At 39.1% G+C, this 23840-nt stretch overlaps 2 protein-coding genes across 2 annotated transcripts in view; both read left to right on the top strand.

Moving 5' to 3' along the window:
- The first annotated feature begins 608 nt into the window (after positions 1-608).
- Positions 609-7779, top strand: LOC134672142 (A disintegrin and metalloproteinase with thrombospondin motifs 7-like). The gene is made up of 4 exons (XM_063530046.1): positions 609-1040; positions 2634-2739; positions 5812-5943; positions 7653-7779. The coding sequence occupies exons 1-4, from the start codon at positions 629-631 to the stop codon at positions 7717-7719; spliced, it is 717 nt and encodes a 238-aa protein (XP_063386116.1). The 5' UTR covers positions 609-628; the 3' UTR covers positions 7720-7779.
- A 14736-nt stretch (positions 7780-22515) lies between these two features.
- The window catches only part of LOC134671711 (A disintegrin and metalloproteinase with thrombospondin motifs 16-like), a 78187-nt gene continuing 76862 nt past the window's right edge, over positions 22516-23840 (top strand). The window contains exon 1 of the mRNA XM_063529543.1: positions 22516-22896. Within this exon, the coding sequence (XP_063385613.1) occupies positions 22813-22896 (84 nt within the window). The 5' untranslated portion in view covers positions 22516-22812. The remainder of the gene's footprint in view (positions 22897-23840) is intronic.

Here is a 23840-nt window from a genome sequence, read left to right as displayed (position 1 = left end):
TGTTCAGTATGGCCTACCTAATCACCTCGCTCAATATGGCTAAACGGTCCAAAAATGACCCTGCATGTCCCATAGTCCTTAATTCGCTAACATAAGAGCTATGGGACATATTTTTGAGATGATTTGTGCAACCATATTTTTAGACTTGACTGTACCGATGACAATACATACTGTACTGTCGACCTAGATTGACAAGATTGATTGAATAATACATCGACCAAATCAAATTTAACCTTGATTAGAAGAAGGTGCGCACGATACACTTTATTTTAACATGACGAAACAATATTGTGCATAGGTAGTTATTTTTTTTTATACAAGGAATTCCAACAGCTATGAATGATACATTAGACGTTTTAGATAGCATTATAGGAACTCGCAGATAGAAACTGAAGTAACTACTGACAAAATTGTTTTGAGGGCAAATTAAATAAATGACAATCGAAAGAAATGCACTACGTGCATAAAAGCTTTATAATAGCCTAGCGATGTAGAAATAAGTTATCCCCGGTCATATATTAATATTTGTTAACAGTGAATTGTTAATTTTTGAGTGAATTTTTTGGAACAAGTCGCAAAATATCATATTTTCTATTTTCAGATTACGCCAAGACCTAACACCAGAGCGATGAAACATGCCCAATCATTTAGGTACACAGTACCTAAGCAAGATATATCAATACCTGTAATGATACACATGGACACTGCAGTGACACACCAAATGTCCAAAATAAAAGGGTACAAGAAAACAAAAGAAGGACGAAGAAGATTGAATTTCGCACCCAAACTCATTTTGAGGGAAGTCGAGAAGAAATTAAAAAGTTTAGATCAAAGAGTGCATTTAAAATTAGTTAATTTTAAAATAGTCACTAATCAGACTTTGGATATGGATGAGAATGTTAGTGAATATTTGAAGAATTACTGCGCGTGGCAGAAAAGTATGAAAATGAAGAGAGGTGAAACGTACTTTTCTGTTCTGCTCACTGGACTCGATGTGTATTATATTGGGAAGAATGGACAAAAAGTTAGGGAAAGCACAGGTAATCAATTATTTCTTAAGCCTTGCAATAGCGCTGCTCATTTCATCATCATCATCACAAATAAATGCCGGCCAGTAAATGCCTGCCGCGAAAGATGGCAGTAAGATGGCGTTTTAGTTATCTCTCCTCCGTCAGGCCTTCACGGAAATATCAACTTGTTCCCCCTCCTTCTTCTACGAAATTTTATAATGACTCCTTTACGTTTCGAGCTGTTCGTCTGTGGAACAGTCTGCCGTTAGACATTAGGTGTGCTAAAACTCTCCAAAGCTTTAAAAACCTTCTAAAGAATCATTACTTATCTCTTCCTTAATGTGCCCCTGTGTATATATTATATATTTATATATATATATATATATATATATATATTGTGTTTGTATTTTTGTATGTGTTTATATATATGTATATGTATGTTATATATATTAAACTATTTGTTTGTACCTATTGGTACATATTTATATAATTGTATATGACCGAATGTGTAATCTTCTTATTCCTGTAACTTATTTCGTGCACTACCTGTTTTTAAAAGTTTTCTATTCTTTATATCCTGCTACCCCAAGGTTGTCTGGAAGAGATCGCTTACAGCGATAAGACCGCCTGTTGCTACCATTATTTACACTGTAAATCTGTTATTTTATTTTTCTTTGTGGTGCAATAAAGAGTATTTACTTACTTACTTACTTACTTAAATTTACTGAGGCTAAAAAAATACGTTGACGATCCGCCTCTATATCAATTTTTTTTCTTTGAAGTTACTAATACTATCCGCAAACCAAACTGAGGACCAAGGTCACACTCATGTGACTATCCCTCTAACTCTTGCCATGACCATTGACCACGTACAGTCACCATCAGATATATCGGAGCGGCCAAGGCGCTCACAAATATCTGAACGCGCCTCTATTGTCAAGGCGTTAGAGTGCGTGTTCAGATATTGTGAACACCTTGGCCGCTCCGATATATCTGATGGCGACTGTGAGTAAGCGTAAATGAGAAGTTTTACGACTTCGGTCGTCAGTTTGATTTGCGGATAGTATAGTTATGAACTCACCACACCCAGACCTCAGTTTGACCTCAGGCAAACTCCATCAAGCGGTCAGGGCTACGGGAGATCGAAACCTGTGGAGCCAAACCAAGTGGACACGATCCTCAGTAGGTAATGAGGGACCGACAAAGAAGAAGAGAAGTCATGATCTTATCTTAAGGTGGCCCCTGACGAGCCTTCCAACAGTCCAAATAGCGTGGCTGCAATCCAAAATCGGTCCGTGAATGTCAAAAACGTACAATGTTTAATATTAGGATGCGGTCCATTTGGATGAATCCATTGTAACGGCATCCATTTGGAAGGCTCGTCAGTGGCCTGCTTTATCGTTTTCTTGCACTTCGACCCATACGGATCTTTTGTGCAATTACCCCTAGGAAAGATCCGTCAACTACTCAAGAGCTTTTCCCACCATCTCCATGTGCCGGACGATAGAGCTCATGAGTAGCGTTTTAAAGTCCTTTGGTTCCAGATATCCTGCTCCAAAGTCCATCATTCTTTGTCTATGAACTTACTTGTAACGTACTTATATAACTTGTTTTGTGTTTCAGGCCGTGGCTACATGGGCAGGATGTGCAGCATGCACCGAAGCTGCGCTGTGGTGAAGTGGCACGAGAGAGACTTGGTGTACCTGCTGGCACATGAGATTGCTCACAGGTCCGTAAATGTGTCCGTCTAATGTGTATATAGGGGAGACTGAGGAGACTAGATCCTGGAGACTGGGGGCCGATTTTTGAAATTCGACCACTCGATTTCGTGTATTTCGTTAAATGATATCTCCACTACTAGGCGTTTAAACGCTACTAATAGAATTGAAATCGAGTGGTCAATACCACTAGATTCCAAATTACGATCGCTCGTATTTCAAAAATTAGCATTTTGCTGTTTTCCACCGATTTTCGAGTGACGAAATCGAGCGATCGAATTTCAAAAATCGGCCCCCTGGTTGCTTAAATTATAACCCCCTTATTCATAAACATTTACTAAAGTTGACAAGCCGATAATAATCGTTTGTCCCTTTCCGAAGTATTGGTATGATGGAAAGGGACAAACGATTATTATCGGCTTGTCAACGTTAGTAAACGTTTATGAATAAGGTAAGAAGATTATTCATAAAACATTACGGCCCTGATTTAGTTAAATTATGTTTTATCCCTTTCTTACAAATACATAAGTGAAAATGACAGATAAGGACAAACGATTAAACGATTAGGTTTGTAGCGCGTTTATGAATAAGGGGGTAAAACCATAATTATTTGCCAATAAATGTTTTATAAAGCAACTATATAAACGCTAAGTATAACTATAATGTACTGATCTATTCTAAGTATAATATATTTATATATATCAGCATTGTTACTAAAACGATAAGGATCAATATGGATGTATGATCTGAAATAAAAGCAATTGAATTGAGTTGTGTGCACTGTCACTGCTAAGTCCGTGCAAACTTGGCGTGATCAATAACAAGACCGTACGAGTGCTATATCAATTAAAATTAGCCAACTGGCTAAAAACAATAGGTGACTTCATTCAGTCCCAAACCCCATTTAAAAGCCATTCGTGGAATTCAATCAAAGCTGAAGATTTTATGACATGAACGAATGATTGCAAACCACGGGTGCAAACATACTGCTGTATTCGAACTTCGAGATACAAGAGACGACACGTACTAGATCCGTTCTAGATACGTTATAGTTTAGATGTCAACTAGTACGGTTACCATCAGTTTCTCACTGACATAAACGCCGGCGAGAACGTAATTTACTTTCTATACATCTCGCTCGCACTCGCATATTAGTACAAACGGGATGTATAGAAAGTAAATTACGTTCTCGACGGCGTTTATGTCAGTGACAAACTGATGGTAACCGTATAGTTCTCTTTTGCAGCGCAATACGGGCAACCAATGTCACTTTTACGTTAGATAGAGTAAGATATCTATTAGATGTGAATTGGATCTCTAAGTCATATCCTGTGGAAATCGTTCAAGAGTATCTCCAGAATCGCACAAATGTCAAATTTGACAGGTTAGATCTTAAACATATCGTTATCGTATCTTGGTGATGTCTATAAGATATCTAATAGATATCTATTTCAAAATCCGAATCAGGCCCATAACTAGTACCTACCTAATGTTAGTAAAACGAATGAAACATCTCAATGCCGACCGTATTTTCATGGCAAGAGAGATCAAAATAGATTTTCATGAGTTTATATAATTTCGCTTAGTGAGTATCGATATAACTAGGTATAAAAATTCGAGTTACGTTTTCCATTTTGAATAATTTTTACTCGAGAAATTGGACCCATACCACCATGGCCTTAGTGGTGCCTGCAGCGAATGCAAAAGATGCTGGTTCATTCCCAGCCATGTGTTTAGGTTATCATACCGACATTTAGCCATGACTTACTTAGGGAGCGTCACTCGGTGAGGTCTACATGGCAACTAAATATCAAATCCCAATTGAATACCTATTATTAAATATTTATCATTCAAAATCGTCATTTAAAAGTCAATTCTATCGGCAAACATAACAAAACAACTCAAAAGGGTCTAGCAGGCTAAGCGAACAAGAAGTGCCCCCAACGACGGATTTGGTCATTCTTTCAGGTGGTGTACTGGCAGGTCCTAAGAACTCTCTATGCTTAATATCAGTCCTCGATCTTCTTTTGTTTTCGAGTTATTCAGGATAATGTAAAATCATCAGTGTATCATTGAAAGTGTCATATTTTGTAAACCGTTCAAGTTAGATTAACCAAACAAAATTATATTTGACAACAATAAAATAGACTACAAAATGAATATGTTTAACCTGCATCATGTCCTTATACTTCATTATAAAAAAAAAAAACATTTTATTTTTCTTCTCATTATTTTTTATACTATTCGCGGAGGTACACCTACAAAAAAAATATGCATGAGTAGCCACTAATACCCACTATATACACATATAAAAATATTTGCATAAATCTTTGTGCGTCATGTCAAAAAAAAACATTATCGAACAAGGATCTCGGAAACGGCTCTAACGATTTCGATGAAATTTGCTATATGGGTGTTTTCGGGGGCGATAAATTGATTTAGCTAGGTCTTATTTCTGGGAAAACGCGCATTTTTGAGTTTTTTTATGTTTAGAGCCGTTTCCGAGATCCTTGTTCGATAATGTTTTTTTTTTGACATGACGCACAAAGATTTATGCAAATATTTTTATATGTGTATATAGTGGGTATTAGTGGCTACTCATGCATATTTTTTTGTAGGTGTACCTCCGCGAATAGTATAAAAAATAATGAGAAGAACAATAATTTTTTTTTATAATAAGTATAAGGACATGATGCAGGTTAAACATATTCATTTTGTAGTCTATTTTATTGTTGACAAATATAATTTTTTTTGGTTAATCTAACTTGAACTGTTTACAAAATATGACACTTTCAATGATACACTGATGATTTTACATTATCCTGAATAACTCGAAAACAAAAGAAGATCGAGAACTGATATTAAGCATAGAGAGTTCTTAGGACCTGCCAGTACACCACCTGAAAGAATGACCAAATCCGTCGTTGGGGGCACTTCTTGTTCGCTTAGCCTGCTAGACCCTTTGCATTTGATTACTTTGCCTCACAAGTGAATAAAAAGGAAAGGTGCTATCAGTTTTCGAACAATCAAGAGAGCCTTTACCAGTTGGTGTGGTGAAAAGAAAGAAAGTTTTTGTTTTTCAGCTTGGGCGTGTACCACGACGGTTTTAAAAACAGCTGCCGCGCTGGTTTCATCATGGCTAGCCAGTACAGTCGGCAAAATGTACCACAGCATTGGTCTACTTGCAGCAAAACTCATCTTGAAGAATTCCTAAGGTGGGTAAGACCGAGGTGAGTTGTGACAGAGGAGAGTTGTGACATCGCCGATTTTTTGGAATCTATTAACTAGAAACTAGGTCGCAACAGTGTGCGTTTGTTAGCTCGTAACTTGAACTAACAAACGCGCGCTATTGCGACCTAGTTTCTAGTTAATAGATTCCAAAAAATCGACAATGTCACAACTCTCCTCTATCACAACTCACCTCGCGGTCTCCCCTAACTAGTCTGATATGTATGCACCTGTTAATACATTCATGGTTATTCGGTACAGACGAGAAAATGTCCCATGTTGTTCACAAGTTATGCTGCTAAGCGCCACTTGCTCCATCCTGGGTTAGCCCACTAACCCGGGGTTAACAGGTTAAATCTGGAGTTACCATGGCTACCAGTACAATTTGACACTGGGTTAACGGTTAACCCCGGGTTAGTGCCTAACCCTGGCTGTCGCAAGTGGCCCTAAGTAGTCTACGTGTTTGCAGCATAACATAGCATAACCCATTTTTAGGGTTCCCTACCCAAAGAGTAAAACCTTACGGGACCCTATTACTAAGACTCCGCTGTCCGTCTGCCTGTCTGCTGTCACCAGGCTGTATCTCATGAACCGTGATAGCTAAATTGAATTCTGTTTATATGTGAATAGAATTCATTTTTAGTTTAGGGTGGCCAATTACTAACAGTGGCCAGTTACTGGCGAATCACCCTAATGATTATTCTGTTATAGATGTGATGTGTTGTGTTCTGTTGTGTTCTGTGATGTTGTGTGTGTTCTGTGTGTGTGTTGTGTGTGTTCTGTTGTGTTCTAATGATTGTTCTGTTGTACTGGAGTCAGTTATGTAACGCTGCCATACATGACCCAAAAATTTTTTATTAAGCTATGAGCTTCATCACATCTGATATTTGAGTAATTCTAAGCATTTTTAGCCTGAAGTGGGGGGGAGGGTGGGATACAAAGACGGCCGCCATCCGTCATCTTTAAAAAAAATCTACTCTGATCCTGGTGGGTACTAGGGCAAGTTTGGTATCATTTTCGTATAAACCAAAGACGTAGAATTCATTGCTGATATTTGTTTTTTCAATTTCATAGTAATTTTACAAGAAAAACGTAAAAAGGTGAAAAATTTGGTTGGAGATTTTTGCTACGCGGAGCCGAAACTACAAAAGATAGAAAGTTGAAATTTGCACACTAGATTACATTTATAAAGTGTACAAGAGATAAGAAGCGATTTTGAGAAATTCAACCCCTAAGGGGGTTAAAAAGGGGATGAAAGTTTGTATGGGGTTCAAGTTTTATTTTAAGCTAGGAATTTGAAACTTCGTAAAACGATATATTATTAAAATACAAGAAAACTAATTTCAGCGTTTTTGAAAATTCATCCCCTAAGGTGGTGAAAAAGGAGTTGAAAGTTTGTATGGATATCAAAAAAAATTTCGAACGCGGGACTTGAATCTTTGTATTTGGGGATATTATTAAAAGACAGGAAAAGTAATTTCAGCGTTTTGTAAAATTCATCCCCTGACAGGGTTAAAAAGGGGTTGAAAGTTTGAATCCATTACAAATCCGAGTAGACACACATTTCTTATTGCCTCCCAGGCTTGAAATGCTTAGAATTACTCAAGGAACATATGTGATGAAGCTCATAGCTTAATAAAAAATTTTTGGGTCAACTTTATAACTGCTTCCGCTAGTTGTTGTTGTTTTGTTACAGGAATAAGGAGAAGTCATGGTGTGTAAACACTAAATTTAAGAAGATTGCCAGGAGGAAGAGGAACTAAGGTCCAATGGATGCTAATAAAAATAACTTACATTTGTAACTTCGTATAAGATGATTGAAGTCTAAGGAAAAAACTTGCCTCGGAAATCAAGAAAAAGTCATTCTCGGATAATGCCGCACACACCTTTAGGGCCCCCCCACATCTGGCGTCTTTCGAGCGTCGGCGTCTACAATTCTATGGCCGACGGCGACGCAACGTCGACGCAGCGTCAACGCAACTGCACAGCGACGTTATTTTCCATAGCGCTGGACCGACGCCGACAGACGCCGACGCTCGAAAGACGCCAGATGTGGGGGAGCCCTTAGCCTATGTTCGGCTAGATGGCATGACGATGATATGAGTGAATGAACATGGATGAAAATGATATAAAAATAATAAAATCATTTATCCATAGAATATATATTATATACATTTTTGGTAATTTTATACGTTTTCAGTTTTAGTCGTGTGTCGATAGATGGCAGTAAATTTACTGTGACTTACAAAATTCACAATGACAGGACCCCTCTATACTATCTTTTCTTTTTACCCGACTACGGCAACGCAAAAGGAGGGTTATGATTTTGACCGGTATGTATGTGGGTATGTATGTATGTATGTATGTATGTATGTATGTATGTTCATCTGTTCCCTCATAACTTCTAAAGTACTTATTATAATTTAACAAACGATATGTCATTCGAATCGTCTTAATCGCCCGCTGGTTATAGGCTATTTGGCGTCACAAAAAAATGAACACGGCGCCCTCTAGAGGTCATAAAGTCATGAACCAAAAAAAATAAATTATGTAATGTTGACGTGTTATACATCATTTTAAAGAGCTCAATTAGCACATTTCAAATATATAAATATTGTTAGCTTTTGCACCCGGCTTTGCTTGCATGCGCTATATAAAAAAATAATTTATTTATCGGTTAGGTAATTCGAACTATGAACCTACAAGCGCTCTGGAATATATCCGCGTGTTACGCGACTACGGAGACACAAGAAGGTTTTCGCAAAAGAAATTAGTTTGGCCGCTATAATTAGTGTTTTTATAATGTCCTGCAACATTTTATAACGTGAATAGGTATAGAAGTCCTGATCAGCCAAAATGTATGAAACAGTAAATTTTTTTACAAGATACGTACCGTACGCGGTCCGAAGACGGGCGCCTTCAGCGCCCTTGTACTAAGAGTGTCGGGCGCAGCCCGACGTACCTACGCGTTCCAAAGCCGGGCGCCTTCGGCGCCCTCATACTATAAGAGTCAGGCGGAGCCCGACGTACGCGTTCCAAAGCCGAGCGCCTTCGGCGCCCTCATACTAAAAGTGTCGGGCGTAGCCCGACATACGCGTTCCAAAGTCGGGCGCCTACGGCGCCCTCATACTAAAAGAGTCGGGCGTAGCCCGACTTACGCGTTCCAACGCCGGGCGCCGAAGGCGCCCTCATACTAAAAGTGTCGGGCGTAGCCCGACGTACGCGTTCTAATGCCGGGCGCCTTCGGCGCCCTCATACTAAAAGAGTCGGGCGGAGCCCGACGTACGCGTTCCAAAGCCAGGCGCCTTCGACGTCCTCTTACTAAAAGTGTGGGGCTACGTACGCGTTCCAAAGTCGAAGGCGCCCTCATACTAAAAGAGTCGGGCGTAGCCCGACGTACGCATTCCAAAGTCGAAGGCGCTCTCATGCTAAAAGTGTCGGGCGTAGCCCGACGTACGCGTTCCTAAGCCGCCGAAGGCGCCCTCATACTAAAAGTGTCGGGCGTAGCTCGACGTACGCGTTCCAATACCGGGCGCCTTCGGCGCCCTCATACTAAAAGAGTCGGGCGGAGCCCGACGTACGCGTTCCAAAGCCGAGCGCCTTAGGCGCCCTCATACTAAAAGAGTCGGGCGTAGCCCGACGTATGCGTTCCAAAGCCGGGCGCCTTCGGCGCCCTCATACTAAAAGTGTCGGGCGTAGCCCGACGTACGCGTACCAAAGCCGGGCGCTTTCGGCGCCCTCATACTAAAAGAGTCGGGCGGAGCCCGACGTACGCGTTCCAAAGCCGGGCGCCTTCGGCGCCCTCATACTAAAAGAATCGGGCGTAGCCCGACGTACGCGTTCCAAAGTCGAAGGCGCCCTCATACTAAAAGAGTCGGGCGTAGCCCGACGTACGCGTACCAAAGCCGGGCGCCTTCGGCGCCCTCATACTAAAAGAGTCGGGCGGAGCCCGACGTACGCGTTCCAAAGCCGGGCGCCTTCGGCGCCCTCATACTAAAAGTGTCGGGCGTTGCCCGACGTACGCGTTCCAATTACTACTACTAAAAGAGTCGGGCGTAGCCCGACGTATGCGTTCCAAAGCCGGGCGCCTTCGACGTCCTCATACTAAAAGTGTCGGGCGTAGCCCGACGTACGCGTTCAAAAGTCGGGCGCCTTCGGCGCCCTCATACTAAAAGTGTCGGGCGTAGCCCGACGTACGCGTACCAAAGCCGGGCGCCTTCGGCGCCTTCATACTAAAAGACTCGGGCGGAGCCCGACGTACGCGTTCCAAAGCCGGGCGCCTTCGGCGCCCTCATACTAAAAGAGTCCCGACTCGCCCGAAGTACGCGTTCCTAACGCTACGTCTTACGTAGGCGAACAACGCGCGAACGCGGCGCGGCGCGGCGCGGCGAAATCAATCCTTTGATGCCCATAGAAGTGTCCTACGTAAGCGATCTCGTTGCGAACGCGGTGCGGCGCGATTTGCACGCGAATGTCAGGCGGCGCGGCGCGGCGCGGCGCGGCGGCGGCCGCTTTCGCCGCGCCGCGCCGCGCCGCGTTCGCCCGTTGTTCGCCTACGTAAGACGTAGCGTAAGCCGGGCGCCTTCGGCGCCCTCATACTACTTCGTGCATTTCTGTACTGAGGACGCCCTCGCAAAAATAATATAAAGTGACTTCAAAAAGTTAGTAACGAAATCATGACCCCAAAATTAATTAAATAAAAAATAAGTTCAAAAACTAAAACCCGACTACTGCAAATCGCGCTCTAAAAAGTATGAAACAAGATAGAATTCTTATCTGAAATTATCAAGCAGGAAATATTATAAATGTTACCATTTTTTTATATAAAAAATACAACGTAATATAATTTACTAAATTTTTTATATATTTACAGAGGTTCAGAGGATAGCCGTGGTCGTATGCCATATTATTTTTAAGTTTATAATCGTGGCATACGACCACGGCGATCCTCTGAATCTCTATAAATATATAAAAAATTTAGTAAATTATATTACGTTGTATTTTTTATATAAAAATATGGTAACATTTATAATATTTCCTGCTTGATAATTTCAGATAAGAATTCTATCTTGTTTCATACTTTTTAGAGCGCGATTTGCAGTAGTCGGGTTTTAGTTTTTGAACTTATTTTTTTGGATCGAATCAAGTAATTTATTGTTTGTCTATTGGAAACATAAACTGTACATTGACACTTCACGTCAAAGCAACTACCCTCTATACAGTTCACGTAGTATGTGCGTTTTCTTTGCTTGTGCATTGTAGCTTCTGCCATCTTGTGGGCTACATTGGAAGCTTAACTTGACTTACATTTCGCGCCAATAAACACGTGGCTCCTGTGCTGCCCCCTACAGTTCATGCACATGCACGTTCTCTACAAGGACGGGACCAGGGGGCTACCGCCAAAACCGAAATTTGCAAATTGCGGGGATCTTTCTCTTTTACTCCAATGAAGGCGTAATTAGAGTGACAGAGAAAAATCCCCGCAATTAGCGAACTTCGTTTTTCGCGGTTATAGCCCAGGGCCGTCTTAAACTATGCTGGGGCCCTTGGGCACATAAGAATTTGGGGCTCTTTTGGAAAGTAAAGAAAGCGAATTAAACTATAATTTTTCTACTATGATCTTCTATTTATTATGAGTAAGCAAATATGCTGTTACTGTCTGTCCTTCGGGGCCCCCTGAGGATGGGGGTCCTGGGCACGGGCCTCGTGTGCCCTTATGGTAAAGACGGTACTGGACGGGACGTGAAAAATAAATAAAAGCGCCTACAAAATAATAATAGCTACATCTTTTAAGCAACTCATTAAATTATACTCTTTCAGGCGCTGTTGTTGAATTGCTAGCACAGAGTTGGTGTTACTTCATAAAATAGTTATTTGTTATACTTATACATGGTAATAACGTTAGTATTTACCTCAGTGTTATTCCTGTATCAAGAGCTGAGCGAGCGAAAGTTACGAAACATGGAATCTTGAGCGAAGCGCGAATTTCAAGGCAAAGCAAACAAACTTTGCTGTAAAAGTTTTCATTTTACATTTGCGAAGAAAATACTGTTTTGTTTTGACAGGACATGTATTTTTTTATTGATATTTGAGACCAACAAGCAAACGAATCACCTGATGGTAAACAATTACCGCCGCCCGCCCATGGACACCTGAAACACCAGAATAGTTGCAACAAGTGAGTTGCAGTCCTTTAAAATGGGAGATTAGCTCAGGACCGGGAAAAGTGGCGTACTAGAAGAGAGGCCTATGCTATGCTCAGCAGTGGGCGATGAAGGGCTGATATGATGAAAATGGGAACACGGTCTGTGCTTTTTGTGGGTGCTCTCGGCCGCATGATATCATGTTTCTGAATTTTAATTTGTTGTACCTAAGTTTTAAAAACTAATCGCTGAATTCCCTCAAAATAAAATTGCGAATTTTAGAAGCAATGTTCATATTTAACTTTTGTTAAATTGTTATAATTTTTTTTAAGCGCGTTTAAGACCTATGTTCGTAACTGTTTTCTATCGAGCGAGAGTCATAACATAAAAGTTTCTAAAATTACGATATACTCGCATGGAAAAAAACTTTGCTTAAATTTCCCAAACTTATAGAAACTTGCCGCAAAACGCACATCTGCGTGACTGTAGGTACAGTCACCTGCAATAACACAACTAGGGGGCTGTCTATAAATTACGTCATCGATTTTTGACGATTTTTGACCCCCTCCCCCTCCCTAAAATCATCCAAAAAACATGCTTCGAATGACCCCGTTTCCTCCTACGGCATGCTATCATCATCCTGCCCCCCCCCCCCTAATTTGAAATGACGTAATTTATGAATAGGGCCGCAAAAATATCTGACACGATCTTATTCGTAGAGCCATAAGAGCGTGTCACATATTTTTGCGGCCTTCGACATATTATTGCAGCTGACTGTACACAGATTCAATAGTTTCCCTGATAATAATAAAACACTTTCACACGACACGGTATGCGCATGCGCACCGGAATATACAAATCGCGTAACAAATTCAGAGCAGCAATCACCATGTTAGTATTCGTGGTAACGCACCGAAGTTTACCATTTGACGGGGAAAGTATTATGTACGAGTATTTTTTAAGTTTAAAAGTGATCTCGAAAGATGTAATTGTTACGTTAGTGGGCCCGATTCGGATTTTGAAATAGACATCTATTAGATTTAGTCATCACCAAGATACGATAACGATATGTTTAAGATCTAACCTCTGTCAAATTTGACATTTGCGCGATTCTTGAGATACTCTTGAACGTTTTCCACAGGATAATGAATTAGCCAATTCACATCTAATAGATATCTTACTCTATCTAACGTAAAAGTGACATTGGTTGCCCGAATTGCGCTGCAAAAGAGAACTAGTTGATATCTAAGCTATACTACTATAGAATGGATCTAGTACGTGTCGTGTCTTGTGAATATCTTGAAGTTCGAATACGGCAGAGTAACGCAAGATGGATATTATGTATTTATGCTCATTTTAGAAATTTTACCTAGACATTCTAATTTTCTGCCCCGCTTATAAATATGTTTCAAACGGCATGGATACGGTGACAGATGTCATCTCAATACAATTTTGCGAGATTTTGCGTTTTAAGGTATATTATAAACTGTAATATCTGGGAAACAAAAATGCGCGTTTTTCCAGAGATAAGACCTAGCTAGATTGATATATCGCCCCCGAAAACCCCCATATAACAAATTTCATCGAAATCGTTAGAGCCGTTTCCGAGATCCCCAAAATATTATATATAAATTAACAAGAATTGCTCGTTTAAAGGTACCTATTAGATCTTAGGGCCCCCCCACATCTGGCGTCTTTCGAGCGTCGGCGTCTACAATTCTATGGCCAACGTCGACGCAACGTCGACGCAGCGTCGACGCAACTGCGCAGCGACGTCATTTTCCATAGCGCTGGACCGACGCCGACAGACGCCAACGCTCGAAAGACGCCAGATGTGGGGGGGCCCTAAGATGACACCTCTCACCGGACCCAAGCTGTTTGCTCTCTGCAATAGAGGTATATTGCTCATGGCGTTAGTTTGTAGATGATTATGTGCTGGGACAGTAACAGCTAGAGTCTGGCTACTGAAATTTTACCAAAATTATTGGCGGGAAATTCAAAAAATCTTGGGCTGGTCACACTTTGCTTAGTAGGAATTATAGTTTTGATACTAGATAATATTTTTGGTATTCTGTGCACAAGTAAGGTACCTATGGAAATAAGCTAAATAAAAGTTTACGTGCACTCAAAGTAGATATGAGCGCCGATAGGCATTTAGCCGGCGGCGGCGCGCCGGTCAAAATCGGTCGGCGGCGGCGGCGAATCGGCGGCGTGGCCTTGAAACACCTTTGATTAATGAAAAAAGAATTCAAACCAAAATTTTATCGAAAATACATGTTTTTGCTGTAAGAAAGTGATAAAATAAGTGCATTTTTCAATTTCAAGCAAAATGTATTGAATAAAGGGAAGATTTTTTTTTATATAGTATAAACGATATCGCGCAGCATCAGACGCAGTCTTAACCTTGGCAAGGTCCTGGCCGGAAGATCTTTGCGTGGCCCTTATCTTTTGTGCTAACTAAAAAGTAGCGGATTGACTGTATCAGGGAAACGTCTGGTCGACAGTCCAAAGAGCCGGAGTGAGGTAAATTAAGCTCCATCATTAACCAATATCGACCCAACAAACCGAATTATGTCAAAAAGTGAGGCCCAAGGCCGAGATCCACCTAACACCGAAGACCTGATTCCGGCGCCTTCCCATGCGAGGCCAGATGCTGAGCTGCTGGTGGTAAGCTTACAGCTTAGAATCAAACACCAAGCGTGAGCTTGGCTGATGGCCGAATGCGCGGAGCGCCGACTACGGCGCGCTTCTGTGCGAGGCCGAAGGCCAAGCTGCAAGAGAGCAGTGCTTGGAATTGAACTATTAGTCCAGTGTAAGCAAGTTCGAAGGCCGATAAAGACCGAGGCCATAGTGTTAAAGACCTGGAGCTAAGATCGGAGAAGAACCAACATTTAGGCTCCAAATAGGGCCGAAAACTTGGAGGTTCAGATAGCGGCCAATGGCCACCTTTGGGCCTGAAAGCACTTAATATCTGAAATGAACCCCCCTTTACAGCTTTTAAAGACATTCAACCATGCTTGCAATGGTTAAATTAGCGGTGAATGACGGATGAGCTAGCCAGCTGGCAAAATTAGTCATTTCGTTGCCCTAACATTAGTAGCATGGTTACCAAACAAAAAAGTTTAAATTTTCCATCAATATTTTTGAATTATATGGCCCTAAAATACCTTTTGAATGTCTATAAGCTATTAAGACTGGCCCGTTAAAGATTTAAACTAGATAAAATATATATTATCTGATTCTGAAAGTAGTATTATCTAACAAGGTCACGCCGATGCCACGCCGATAGCGTAGTGTCGGCGGCGGCGGCGCAAAAATTTTGTCGGCGGCGGCGGCGCGCCGGCGCGGCGCTCATATCTAACTCAAAGTCAGCTTACATAATTTCTACCACTATTTAAAGTACAGTCAACAACATACACATATGTTTACGTTCCAATATTTAGATTTTATAGATATTTTTCAGAACTTTTAGTTTATCCGTTTTTTTAAACACTTGTCCTATTTATGAGATTCAGGCATTAATAAATTCACGTACTTAATCAAAGTAATAGGCAAATGTTAGAACTAGTACTTAAAGTATCAAAATATTTATAGAGCACCAACCTCCTAATTTGTTTACATTTGGTTAGGAGTTGTAAACATTGCAGTTTTTCGTTATACAACGCTACACGTCGACTTCGCACATTGTCGTAATTATTTACGAGCTTAAATAATAGTTTGCGAACATCACTCAGTATAGAAATTATTAATATTATTTACAATAAACCCCTTATAAACCGCAAACAATTTGAATGAATGACATAAATTGACAACTCACTTTTAGCTTTTTTTTAAATCATAGACAATTGGTGATACAACAACGAAATATCTGTCAACAATTTTTGGCTAGCCAGACTCTATACACGGTGTAACATGAGGAAACCGAATAATTTTAACAGCGTTTTCCTGATCATATTTAGAGACAAAAATGTCCTATAAACTTATTTGAAATTCGCCTAGTTTCAGAGATAATATTCAATTAAAAAAAAAAACAAGTTTTTATTGTTACATAGTGTAAAAAGGCCTTTTTGATAGTGATATTGCTACTATGGGACGTAGTCTAAATATCCTTATTGATAGATGTCAAAAAGTGACAAGTAACACTTTGCAAGATGCAGGTTTTACGAAAAAAAAAATGTAAAAATCAATTTTAAGTGACAAGTTTACCGATAACATTTATTTTTATATGTACAAATACATTCAAAAAATTGAAATAACAAAGCAAAAAAAATATTTTTTTGGCGAAATTGACCTAAACTGATATTACATTTTTTCCTTCTTTTGACCTCAGAAATGCGTGGTTAAAATTATTCGGTTTCCTCATGTTACACAGTGTATACCGGGCAGTTTACATACCGGGGGTTTATATCGGATATTATAGGTAGAAAACGGCACAAAGTATCAACTTTATATCTACTAATCCATATAAAGACATGTTAAGGTCATCGTCATAAGATACGAACATGGAAAAGTATTTAAATAAATGACGATCAAGACGGGATTTCTGCATTAACAGAGTGCATCGGCAGGTAATTACTATTTGTATAAAATGAAGGTTTGCGACATTCTTGAACAAATTGAGACCTAACTTGATTTTATTTTCGATTAATTACAGTTTTTTGGCTCAGATTGGCGTGGGTCATCTCATAATATATCTTGGAAGTATATTTGACCCACTTCCACATTTCCGATTGAGCTGAAATTTTGCATGCATATGTAAATGGGATGACAATGCAATATTATGATGAAATGGAGCTGATCTGATGATGGAGACAGGTGGTGGCCATGGGAACTCTGTGATAAAACAAAGAAAACTAATTGTGTTTGGGGTTGTTAGACGTGTCTCGATGAGTATTAGTTGCCTGTGGAAAGAAAAGTACAGTCAACAATAAAAACTTTGACAGAGCGCGATTTAAAGTGATGGATAGGTACCTACCGTTTTATCATGCTGTCACATAGACAAGAACGACCATAATTATATGCGTAATGCAGCGATATCATGGTCACGTTTTTATCACCTGTCATGTCATGCGTCACTTTCGCACTTACAGACTTGTTAGAACGTGACAGGCATGGTGACAAACGATAAATAGTCGACTATCTTAGTCCTACTGGACGATTGAAGAAAGACGCTGTTTAAAACCATGTATTTTTTGTAATTTAGACTGACTTTATTTAAGTATTTCTTAGACATTGAATTTAGTTATATAAGATTTATTGTACGCTCGAAATGGGCAAAATTGTTGATACCTTTATAATTTATAACATGTTATACTTTTTACACAATTTTGACAATAAAACATTATCTTATCTTATCTTATCTTATCTTATCTTATCTTATGTTCCTGGAGAATTGAGACGTTGGTTCGGAACCATAGTCTAATAAAACATGGTCTTCTCTTCCCAGAGTGACACAAGCCTACGTCACAATAACATGGCCGATATATATAGCGCTATCACATATTATCATATAGCGTTGTCGCATGATGACGTAGGCTTGTGTGAGTCAGGTGACCTAGAAAAGACGGGAAGAGAGTACCAGGCGGAGTATATTATTATACCATGTTCGGAACTGTCCAGGTTATGCCAAGCATTCTTATTCAGCGCCACATCATCTTCTAGAGCTCAAGTTTCTTCTTCTTCGTCGTATCACTCTTGACAGAGTGGTCGTGGTCATCACTTCAGGTGTTGGTGGCAAGCTTCACAACACGTCGCCACTCTTCTCTGATAGCCGCCTTCCTCGTGCATTCATGTAGTGATGATGAGCCATTTACTACTTAGAGCTCAAGTTTAGGCAGATGTAAATGCAGTGTTTCAGCGTGTCGGTTCCTCGTTTAATGGCGATGCTAATGAGCGCAGTGAAAATGCGAGTTCCGCTTCGATTCAGCTCTCTCGGATTAGAACAGCGGATGCTTGGAGTGGCTTTGACCGTTTTTATTTATTTCGTGACTAAAGGACAGTGCTGAGTTTGGCCCAAGATTCAACAAACATGCCATATACATATTTAGATGATATATTTTGTCGGCTAATGCTTGGAGTTTTGAGGAAGAATCACGAATTTTTGATATTTGTACTGTGAACTGTGCATCGAATTTATAAAATAAACTAGCGGCCCGCTCCAGCTTCGCACGGATTACATGAAACCTTAATAAATAAAATACCTAAACCTTTCTCAAGAATTACTGTATTCATAGGTGAAAACCGCATGAAAGTCCGTTCAGTAAGTAGTTTTTGAGTTTATGGCGAACATACATTAACAGACAGACGCGACGGGGGACCTTGTTTTATAAGGTTTAATGAAAACACTGAAATTGTTTTACCTTTTAGTTGAGCTCTTTTTTAGGTTAATTGTTAAAAGTGCATGGAGTCGCCACGAACTTTTTATATCTATTCTAAAAAATTTCATACAATACAAATAATATAAATACAATAATTCACCTAATACAGGCCGTTGGAAATTCTTTAAAGATACCTAAATACATATTTATTTTACTTATGCCTAATGTCTTCGTAACTTATTATTAAGCTTTTATACGAACGATTTAGGCATGAACTATTTATTGCTTATGTTCATGTCCAAGAATCCTTAATTTCCTGTTATTTAAAAAAAAGGTGATTCTAATTATATTGTATTTTCTGCACTTATTGTTTCTATCTGTAATTCTGGCTTCAGATATTTAAAATAATGTTAAAGCACTGAAGTCTCCACACCTTTCCTGTTCCCCGTACAGTTCAGATCTGGTTCGATATGTCACTTGGCGCGCCATACGTCTGCATTGTGCCTTTCTCTATACAGATTGCTAAAGTACTCTATACTAGTGCTGATAGGAACTCGCGCGAGTCTTTTTGAGTCTATATTCGATGAATTCGACTCGTTTTTTCGTGACAGCGAAAAAAAAAAATTCAACAAATAGGTCACAGGGCACATTTACATGTAAAATTTTTACAAGCAATAAATATAACCAAAATTACAAAAAAAAAAATATTACAAATATGGAATGAATGATTATTATGATGGGCTTTAAAAACTTCCGAGTCTTTTAAGTCTCGAGTAGAGTCGTTTCTTGAGTCTTTTTTAAGCTCAACAGAAAATGACTCCAGCCAGTCCAGCCTGTAAATAAAGACTCCGTCAACAATTTTGTAGTTTTTATCTAAATTGCCTAACAGTTAAGAAAATTGGCGTTATTTTATGATTTATGTGAAGATTTTTTAGACTTATTGTCAAAAAAACTGAACGTTCTCTGAAACGGACTCAATTGACTCAAATCTTTACATACCTACTACTCAAGTCCTCTAATGAGTTGAAAATGAAAATACTCAAGTTTCGACTCCATTATTAGAGTCTAAAAAACTTAGTCGAGTCTAAGGACTCAAATGACTCGACTTTAACCAACAGTCCAACACTATTCTATACAGATGGCCTGTCAGGTACCTATTGTTGGAAAAGAGGGAAAGAAAGGGTCAATCACATGTATTTGGAACATTGATACGAAGAAAAAGAACAAATGCAAAGAATCAATTGTGATCAAACGTGGGTTTTATGTGGAGTCACGCGTGAATGAAATACATTCATGGACAAAATTAGAGAAACCCAATAAAACATTTAAATATTAACTTTGAAAAACCATACATTTATTTTAAAATATATATGTTTTGTTTTAACCTGTCATATAATGACCTGACTGACTTTGAAATGACTATCATAGGTGCTGTAATCCAGTAATTAAATCTTTTTTTCAGCGTTCCTGTAAATGTGTCCATTTGTATAGAATTTGCTTTGTAATTTTACTGGGTATGTCTGTCTATGTTAATTATGCATTTACTTGATAGTGTTGAGGCGCAACAATTAACTCTTTTTCTAAATGGTATGTCATTTTCGGTGGCGTTGCAACATTTTATAGTGATAAGTCCATGTAGAACCCCTAGTCACTGTGTAAATTTCATTCGATAGCTTGACGAATGTTCGCGTTCGCGTCATGTCTATTTTGAGCAGCGCGCCAAGCGGGACGTTTTGGAAACTCAAAATCTCATACAAAATGACACTTAACGCAAACGCATACGTCTTGAATTACGTTTTGCAGTTTAGTGTTAATATGACTAATGACAGTTAAAATTCAATTAGGTAGGTACTCATAATGTACAAAAATCTGCCTAATTATTTGATAAAGACCTTTACACACTGTCCGAGTCATCGGACCGTATACACAGTTATTCTTTTGTTATTGCTCGTAATAATTAAAAGTAATGTCATTCATTTAACTGTGGGCAACTGTGCTGCTGGGTCAGTAGTTATGAGATGAAAGTGACAGGGGCCAGCATTTTATAAATGTATACCTATGCACTGAAACAAATGACGAGCCGTTAACTAGCCACTACCACAATACTGGAAAAACCGGTCAAGTGCGAATCGGACCCGCGCACGAAGGGTTCCGCCGTACCATTACGCAAAAACGGGAAAAATCACGTTTGTTGTATGGGAGCCCCAATTAAATATTTTGTTCTGTTTTTAGTATTTGTTATAGCGGCAACAGGAATACATGATCTGTGAAAATAAATAAAAGACATGTCAAGATCGCTCTTGCAAGTTATTTCCAATGCTAAAAAACCGGGCAAGTGCGAGTCGGACTCGCGCACGAAGGGTTCCGTACCATAATGCAAAAAAAGGCAAAGCAACGCTTTATTTTATTCTGTTTTTAGTATTTGTTGTTATAGCGGCAACAGAAATACATCCTCTGTGAAAATTTCAACTGCCTAGCTATCACGGTTCATGAGATACAGCCTGGTGACAGACAGACAGATAGACAGACAGACGGACAGGCAGACAGACAGGCAGACAGACGGACAGACAGACGGACAGAGCAGTCTTAGTAATAGGGTCCCGTTATTATCCTAAAAAATGGATGTCCTCTAACTTTAAAAATCTAATAAGGTTACGCAAATAACATGTATACATTTTAAATCCATTATCTATATTGCAATAGGAATTTTATTGTAGGTAGTACACAATACATGTCGTCGGGTGACAAGCATGCATTGAATTTATTGGACAATAAACCGTGTTACAAGTGCAATAAAGTGCATTGTTACTTTAATTTTTTGATAGTACTTAGCAGTGGCGGCGCGTCAAACATATCCATAGGCAAGCCGGGGCTAATTTGGCTTATATACATATTTCCTTCACAACTCTGCTCAAACGTCCAAAAACAGGCAAGCCGGTGGAAATCGGATTTATGGACGCGCCGCCACTGGTACTTAGTGACTTTTGCTTGTCACCCGACGATGTGTTCGTTGTATAGTTAAAAACAAAGAGAATAGATAGTATAGAGGGGTCCTGTCATTGTCAATTTTGTAGTCACAGTAAATTGACTGCCATCTATCGACACACGACTAAAACTCAAAATGAAAACGTATAAAATTATCAAAAAAAATGTATATATACGGATAAATGATTTTTATTATTTTTATATCATTTTGACCCATGTTCATTCACTACTATGTGTTAAAATTGTTAAATATGAAACGGTGTCGTCACGCCATCTAGCCGAGCATAGGCCAAAGGTGTGTGCGCCATGTACAGTCGCCATCAGATATATCGGAGCGGCCAAGGCGCTCACAAATATATGAACACGCCTCTATTGTCAGGGCGTTAGTGCGTGTTCAGATATTGTGAACACCTATGGCGACTGTATCCGAGAACGACTTTTTCTTAATTTCCGAGGCACGTTTTTTCCTTAGACTTCATTCATCTTATACGAAGTTACATATGTCTTTGGTAAAAGTAAACGGAGAGTATATTAGGTACCACTTCCGGAACTAGCTCTTAGATAACTTTAGTAATAAGCAGAGCTCGGATAGGGTGAGCTATTTGCCTTATATATGACATAAGACATGTCAAATTATAAGGCAAATAGCTCACCCTATCCGAGCTCTGGTAATAAGTTACAGCAATTGTTCCATAAGCTGAGGTTCAAAAACTTGGAAAGCTCTGTGACTAAAGCTTAGATCTGTAGCTTTTGAAGGAGCTGTACAAGCGACACTTGGAGGGCAACGCGGTGCGAAAGTTGCTGTGACGTGGCTAATGGTTGATAAATATATCGATAGTTTGACAATGTAATACAAAGGTATTATTGTTAAATCCAAATGTGATCATTGTTAGATATTCCTTCTTATTTTTTTATATTAAAAAATAAATGGTAACAATAAATAAATAGATGATGAAGACATCGATTGTACAATAGATAAGTATAAGTACTAAAACTTGACTCAGTCGGATCTTATTTGACACTTCGCATTCGCACGGTTAGTACTTGCTTGGTCTACCTATTTTACCTTAATCATAAAAAATCTACACCAACTACTGTATTTTTGTTTTACCCTAAATTGTATCGCATTTATCGATAGCCCGCCTCCCTATCCATTCTAATCCGCGATACAAATCAGCCGCGATCACCGGCAGTCGCGCGCGCCAAACCTCGCGAACTGCCGCGTGCCACTCCGCGTAAAAAAAACAAACTGTCAAAAATGCGCGGCAAACCATGAGGCATTTTTAAACTACGAATTTCATAGGATAGGCATGAATGACTTTTTTTAAATTTTGGATACGAGTTTTTTTTAGCCATGAATGACAAAATGTGAGGTGTTATTTAATGAAGAGTTGTTATATTTTTTGTAAATATGATGTTTTGGAAGAGAGTGTTTTTGGCAGCGGTACTGTCTTCGATTTTGGATGTCCACAGTGAACAGCTGTTTGGTGATAATGTAAGTGGATACAAAACAATCGAATTTATTTAAGTATTTTTTGGATAAACATAAATGTTGAAATAGATTTCGCAAACAATAAATTACTTACCTCCTGTTTACACTTAAAGTATCAGCAAATTCGATATACTACAACCTACTTTATTGTTTTTATTATTTATTTAATTGTAGGTATACATAATTATTATAACAAAAAATATATTATATGATTAAAAAGTATAAAACCAGTAATAGTATAGGTATACGAGACGAGCAATAATAATTACACTCATAGGACTTTCATAAATAATGAAAACACCGGTTATCGGCTGATAACTGGCAAAAAGCAAAAAAAATCTCCAAAAAGACACGAAACCGAAATCATAACTGACCACAAACAACTGAACAATGCCTTTCTTATCTATTACGAGAATCTAGATTATGTGCCAAAAAAAACAAAAACCTCGAATGAGAACACTATGGCTCATTTAGAAATTGAACAAAAAGGCCGAGAAATCCATTCACCATTCAAATAAATAGGTAAAGTCATTGTATAGAAATTATGGCACCAATTGCATAATGCATAGTGGGATAACCAAACAACACGAGGAAAAAATATATCAATGTAGGTCACATTTTGCCATTTTCATTTCAGTACTTTCCGAAATAGGTAAATTTAGTAATTTTCCATTTCGATGAGTAACTGTGCTTTAAATAACAAGCCTCTATATATATACAACAATGTTAAAATAATACTAACACAAAACCTAAAACTAACAACTAAAACTAAATATAAAATATCTCTCCTAAGCTGCCCGCTTCTGGAATGGATCCTAGAATGCTGGCGGCGTTGCCCCTTTGAACCGCCAAACTTTAAATTAGGTCAGTCTATGGTAGGTAATAATATTTTATTTATTAACTAGGTTTTTCCCGCAACTTCGTCTACGTGAAATCAGTTATTGGTC

This window comes from Cydia fagiglandana, chromosome 16 (assembly GCF_963556715.1).
Source record: "Cydia fagiglandana chromosome 16, ilCydFagi1.1, whole genome shotgun sequence".
In the NCBI taxonomy this organism is placed as follows: Eukaryota; Metazoa; Arthropoda; class Insecta; order Lepidoptera; family Tortricidae; genus Cydia; species Cydia fagiglandana.
The sequence above is the reverse complement of the archived record's forward strand: the minus strand, read 5'-3'. Positions and strand labels throughout refer to the sequence as shown.

What these genes read in the sequence shown, in the direction of transcription:
- LOC134672142 (XM_063530046.1), top strand. Translation starts at nt 629, where the DNA reads ATGAAACATGCCCAATCATTTAGGTACACAGTACCTAAGCAAGATATA. An exon ending in GCACATGAGATTGCTCACAG is followed by an intron (nt 2,740 to 5,811) that starts GTCCGTAAATGT and finishes TTTGTTTTTCAG; the next exon opens with CTTGGGCGTGTACCACGACG. An exon ending in CATCTTGAAGAATTCCTAAG is followed by an intron (nt 5,944 to 7,652) that starts GTGGGTAAGACC and finishes GTTTTGTTACAG; the next exon opens with GAATAAGGAGAAGTCATGGT.